Source organism: Halyomorpha halys, unplaced genomic scaffold (assembly GCF_000696795.3).
Source record: "Halyomorpha halys isolate HHAL.00 unplaced genomic scaffold, Hhal_1.1 Scaffold1266.1, whole genome shotgun sequence".
Classification (NCBI taxonomy): domain Eukaryota; kingdom Metazoa; phylum Arthropoda; class Insecta; order Hemiptera; family Pentatomidae; genus Halyomorpha; species Halyomorpha halys.
This window is the reverse complement of record NW_027110142.1, coordinates 109,012-115,662: the sequence shown is the minus strand read 5'-3', so window position 1 is coordinate 115,662 and position 6,651 is coordinate 109,012. Positions and strand designations below refer to the sequence as shown.

Genomic DNA, 6,651 nt, shown 5'->3' with positions numbered 1-6,651 from the left:
GGCGCCTGAAAAGAAGATGGCCACGAGACCAGCTAATGTAAAATGTCATTAGAGTGCTACCAATGGGTAGTTTCTCTACATGCCTGTAACACTCCAATTTAACTTAGATCAGATTTACTAAATGTATTATAATGTACAGTTCTAAATAGCAATAAATAAATATTAAAAAAAAAAAAAGGAATCCTTCCCTCCCCACCTCCGAAATGCCAGAATTAGGCCCGGACATGTCTTATCCTTAAAACATTTACTAATAACGAGTTGAGCATTATTTAAATGTATCTATGTATATATGCAATCGACCAATATTCGTTATAAAACAGATTTTAATGAGGAAATGATTAAAAAAATAAATCAATTTACTTGTTAATGAAAAATGCATTGAAAGGTACTAAATAACTTGTGATTCCTACAAATTTATTCCTATAAATTGAATCTAATATTATCAAGAAATTATAATGAATATACATAATTGGTGAAACTACACAATGGACCTCAATTCGTACAATTCTGCAACGCGGGTGGATTTATTTCCTACTAACATTGGTTCAATAGTAATTAATATTAATTAAATTGAACTTTACACGACCTCAAGTATTAAGAAAATAATATTATAAGGAATTTTACTACGTATAAGAGACAAATATTACACAATTTTCTGATTGTTAGTAGTCTAAAAAGAAATATATAAATTACTTGAATAATGGTATTTATTAGTGTTTCCCGTAACTGCCGACAGAATGTGTTGCATGAATTATGTTGAGATTTCTTTTTCGTATACTGGTTCTTTCTCTTTTCTATGTACATATATGGTTTTATCAGCTGGATAACTAAACTGATTACCATAGGTGTAAATATTATACGATGTGTTTGGTGTAATAACACCTTTTAAATTAATAGTTAATATGGTTGTTTATTAAGGAACATAATGTCCGTATTGGATAGATCTAATATAGTTATCTCGTTTACTGAACATCTTAACAGCAATAGGCCTGTTGAAGAGGAAGATGTAAGTGTTTATGTAATCTAGTGACATTCATCTTCTGAAATTCGAAGTTATTGTTTTTAATAATTTATCTTTATGGACTGTAAGATAGAAAGGTTGGATAATGTGGAGCATTTTGAGTAAAACAAGGTTTCAATTTGGTATTGCTTGTGATTTTTAAGATGGTTATAAATTGTGTCCCTCAACTGATATTGTTAGATTTTAATTGCAATATTTGGAAGCCAAGGACCTTCTTTGTTTAGTACTATCAAACTGTTGTAGTTATTTCATATATTTATTTATTCATACTTTTTTTACACTTCCGGTGTTGTTAATTCAGGAAAATTGTTATTATCATTACAGCTTCTTAACTGTTACAATTTTTACAAATAGTTTTTTAATGTATTCAGATTGGATCAGACCATCAGATTCCTACTTTAAAACATTATTTTTATTTGATTTTTTTTCTAAACAAATTGTTAATTACTAAAGTCTGTAAGGATCTTTGTTTTAAATTGGATTTCTCCCATATTTATTTATTGTTTATTAAACTTGGTTCAATTTATCTATTAAAGAACAGTAGTAATTTTACAATGTTCTCTGTAGATGGGATAATTTGTTATCAGACATATTTCTATGGATACTTCTTATAAATATCTTTTAGTTGATATGCGTAAGCTATGAAATGACTATTTCTTGTTCCTTCCTATTTATTGTCTTGTTGTAATTCCTCCATCCTATTAATATTACACATATTAAGACTCCAATTGTTATCAGCTGTCAACATAGAGTTATCTTTCTGTTGTATACATTTTATCATAAATCAGAACTATTTTGATTTTTTTTCTTTCTTCTGTTGTAATAGTTACTAGGAAAAGCCACCTTAACCCTTATCCTGGCAGGTTTATTGCAGTCACCATTCACTTTTCAGACTGATCATCCCGTTGTTGAAAAATAGTTTTCAAAGATCGTAAAGTGTGCTTGATTATTTCTGCCTGGAAGCTTAATTTATGAACAAAATAATTTTATAAAGCTAAAGATATCTTCCTAGATTAGATAAAGTTTTAATTTGGATGATATCTCTATAATAGTTAAAGTATTTAATTTCACTATTGGAGCTGCTGTCGCTTGTGTCAGTGAATTCTGAGTGTTGAATTAATTCTGACAGAAATAGATAACTTTAGTAGACTTGTCCATGTATGGTGTTTCCACTACTTAAATCACCAGATAACAGATGTTATCACAAAATATAGTGGTACTAATTATAGCATTATGTAAGAAATGGTTTTCTTGGTGAACCATCTTGAAAGAATACTAAATTTTCAACTGAGTAAAAATACTTATGCTTATTTTATGTATAACTATTTTTTTTATGGTTACGTTGCTCCTGGAACCTCTTCCTTTGTATGCACTAATTACTCTTAATCATGTCATTGCAGGAACATGTGTTCAGTCGCCTAAGAATAAAAGTTATTAGTGGTCATCAGCTAGCAAAGAAGGATATTTTTGGTGCTAGGTATAAAATTAAAAATTACAAAATGATTAGTTCCTTATGTCTTGTGGTAGTATTTCTATTCAATATTTCATGTTTTAGTGACCCATATGTAAGGATCGACCTTAGTACCATTGATGGGGAAAAAACCATTGATTCGGTTTTGACTAAAACCAAAAAAAAGGTAAGGCCATTTCAGTCGATATATTTCTAATATTATAATTTTTCTTTTTACTTGAAAGTTTCATATAGTAACCTTATATTATATTATTATATGATTATCTGCCATTTTGGAATATTTAATAATAGAGTCAAAACAAAATAAAGTTATGTTACCTCCATGTTAAAAAATTCAGTATGATGGGGGTAGTTTATACATTAGGTTTAATCCTCAAAGTATATTTTACTTACCTATGAAGTTAGTTCCTCTACGAGTACTTCACTCCCCTCAGTTTAATCCTCAAAATAGCAATCATCATCTATCATTTCATCCTACCTCTTGGTCAATCATTCGATGCATGGGTAGTATGAAACATTCAATTCTTAAATAAAATATGTTGAAGTTTTAAGGGTGTTTATTTTTTCCCAGGTGCTATATTCAATAATATATGGACTTTAGCAAATAGTTTCTAATATTATTTTGATTATTTCCTCTCAATTTCATTAAATTTCCTAACAGTGTTATTACCATTTTATTACAATGGTGCATGCAGCTCTGCCATGTCATGAGATGTGGAAAAGCTGTTTCAACTTTTTGTTCGGCTGATATAAAGAAATTATAGTTCTATACATCTTAAACCAAACATCAATCATATCAGTGGCAGCATAAAAAAACTGCATATGCAGCTCTGCCATGTCATGAGATGTGGAAAAGCTGTTTCAACTTTTTGTTCGGCTGATATAAAGAAATTATAGTTCTATACATCTTAAACCAAACATCAATCATATCAGTGGCAGCATAAAAAAACTGTTTGCTTATAGAGTCATCTCAGTTGTTTTTTTGACTGAAAGGAGGTATTTTTGATTGAATTTACGACTATTTGTACCACAATCAATGAAATACCGAAAAAAGTTAGACGAGCAATTCAAAACTGGGGAAGAGATATTTTAACTAATGTGTAAGCATTCATGCTTACCTACATTTCAACTATCAAACCATTGCTCTCCTTGAACAGTTTCAGTGGAGAATTTTTTATTTGAAATGAAAATTTCAATAAAGTTCTGACAATTTTTCATTTAATTTTGTCTAATATAATAAAAAGAAGTCTCACATACCTTGTTTATTTCCTGGTTGCTGAACTCTGCAATGGCTTACAGGAATAGAATTCAATGTCAAATAAAACTAGAATTGAATGCTAAATATAACGCTAGAAAGCTACTTTATTTATATATGTATATATAGTTGACAGTAAAAATGGATATATAAGAAGATGGTCAGGGTTGCGGTCAAAAGAGAACTATCTTTTGACCGCAACCCTGACCATCTTCTTATATATACTTTATTTATAACTTTTTGAAAAAAAATTTAACCAAGTGAAAGTTTTCTTAAACTTGTGAGATACTGGAATGTAACATCGGCGCACTCACATTGTAAAATATTTGAAAATACATTTTATTAACTCTGGCCAAAACGACACAATTAAATAAGTTCTCTCAACTTGTTTGTGTTTTTTACTAACTGGACTCCCAACCATCTTCTCATCATATATATTATCTACGGTCAACTATCTTCTCATCATTTATTCGAAGATTTATTAAAATCTATTTTACACTAGTTTTAATACCTAGTGTAGGGAAAGCAGTAATTATGCATTTATTGAATTTAGGATGAGATAGATTATTAAATTTTTTCAAAAACTAATTTGAAACCAGGTGTTTTTTGTTATTTTATGTTGTTTTTTAAAGATTTTTAATGTGATTTATGTTTTGATTTTAGACTTTGGATCCTATTTGGAATGAAGAATTTATATTTAAGGTGAGCTTTATTGTTCTCTATTGCTGATCTGATTGTTTAATAATTATATTCATTTTGCAAAAATAATTTTTAGGTAAAACCTTCGGAACATAAGTTAGTCTTACAAGTATTTGATGAAAACAGATTAACCAGGGATGATTTCCTTGGAATGGTGGAGTTATCATTGTTAAATTTACCCAAAGAAACTGAAGGACACACTGTACCTTCTCAACAATATATATTGAGACCTCGTAGGTAATGAATACATTTTGATATTATATCCCTACTGCTTAAATATTTTTTCCTAATAATTTTTGTTTCCTATTAATGAATGTTACTCAAGAGTGAAAATCTCAATCTAACCTCTCTATCATGATAAGTTTGTAATTTATTCATAGAAGGTTTTTCTTGAGTTTACATTTCACCTGTTTGTTAATGTTTTACTTGTTTATATTTCTTTTTCACTACCGCATTAGAACTTTTATTAGTGATTTAATATTATTTACCAGCATTTGAATTTATCTACTTTATGATTTGATCTGTATGATTTTCATGTTCTTCAAATTGACATAATTTTTTTTTTTAAATGTACATATTTCTTTCTTTTTTACAGCGCACGATCTCGTGTTAGAGGTCATTTAGTAATTTATCATGCATATTTAAATGACTCATCAGTCCCCGTCGGAATAGAGGATAATACAGAACAGGAGCATGGTTGGGAATTAGTTGACCATTCCCCATTGAACACCACACATGTAAGTGATAATTAGCAATATTCTCTATTGCTTTGTTTAATCTTAAGGCTTAATTGTCAAGCAACAACCAATTGAAAATTTAACCTAAATTTCTCTCATTTTCAATATTGATAATGTGTTAGTAAAGCCTTCATTTCTTCCAAAATTATGAAATAGTTCTTTTCTTTGGTTTTAAATTAATATAATTAAGGACAATTAAAATATTAGAATGTTGAGACGGATGTTGGTCTTTAATTTTTTGGTTTTCATCATTGTTTCTAACAATCCCTTTATTGTTTTTTGAATTTCCTTAGAAATAATATGAGAAAGATACACCTTGGAGTTTTTTTTGTATTACAGTTCTTTCTCAGAAGTGATAAGTTTTATTAGAATCAGTTTGCATTTACCGTAATCCTTCATACCTCGAGTTTTTGAGATTAGAGTAACATGAATTTAAATTTTGTACCTTTGATTTGACAATACGTTTGATTGTTAATTGCACAATTCTTATACAGCTGTAAAATAATCTTATTTTAAAAATTAATATATCTATTTTTCATTATAAAACATACTGAATCATCTACTATCTAACTATATCAATAAAAGGCCTAGAGCTTCTTCCACAATCCTATTTCACTCTTTACTATCCTGGGAAATTCTCATCTACCCTTGGGCTCCCACTCCTCTTAACAATTTTACTGTATTATCTTTACATCTTAAGCGTGGACACTTCCTTATTCTCCCTTCACCAGGTTTACCTTCTAGAAAGTTGGATGTCTAAGCATTCCCTCCATCCACCACCCCTAACCACCTCATCTAGTTTTTTTTAACAAAGGTTTCCAGATCCAATCATTCTTTCTAATCATCCAGTTGCCGTTTTCACAGACTGGTACATATATTCTTGTGAATACTTTTCTTTTTCATATCTTTAATATCCTTATACTCTCCTTGGTAATTACTCAAATATCACAGCCAGGTAACACAACTGGCCAAATGACTGTTCTATGACCTTAACTTGGTTAAGCCTCTAAACTTTATCGTCTTCTGAAGAGCAAAATAATACCAGCTATCGGCTATTTCTGTTGCCTTAATTGTTTCTATGTGTTAGTTCTTTGCTTGACAAGAGCTCCATCTGCCAGTTTCATCCTTGTTAGTATAATTAACTTTTTTAGTATTTCCAGAGTGACCATTACTTTTATCAATTTGTTTCTATTGAGCCTATAATTGCATTTGTAATCATATTAAAATTTATGAAAAGTTGTAGTTCTGCACTATATTCATAATTATCAATAAATTAATTTAATATCCAAAACAGTCTCAACACTATTTATTTATTTGTCCTACGTTTCGGCCCTTCTAGCCATCCTCAGGGACATCTAAACATTTAACAGCTTATATTACAACTTCACTTTTAAACATTTACAATAACATTATTATTTATTATATAATATAACATACCTTCAACATAAATTTCCTCTCACATTAATTA

General features: G+C 29.3%; 1 protein-coding gene across 2 annotated transcripts in view; it reads left to right on the top strand.

The window, feature by feature from the left end:
• Positions 1-818: 818 nt before the first annotated feature.
• The window catches only part of Nedd4 (E3 ubiquitin-protein ligase Nedd4), a 55,830-nt gene continuing 49,997 nt past the window's right edge, over positions 819-6,651 (top strand). Inside the window, exons 1-6 of one of the 2 annotated variants that reach the window (XM_014433778.3) lie at positions 819-1,006; positions 2,422-2,498; positions 2,577-2,658; positions 4,411-4,449; positions 4,523-4,683; positions 5,042-5,183. In XM_014433778.3, coding sequence (XP_014289264.1) covers positions 926-1,006; positions 2,422-2,498; positions 2,577-2,658; positions 4,411-4,449; positions 4,523-4,683; positions 5,042-5,183 — 582 coding nt within the window. In that variant the 5' untranslated portion in view covers positions 819-925. Of the gene's footprint in view, positions 1,007-2,421; positions 2,499-2,576; positions 2,659-4,408; positions 4,450-4,522; positions 4,684-5,041; positions 5,184-6,651 lie in introns of those variants that run through there. The other variant, XM_067048269.1, reaches the window with a different exon arrangement.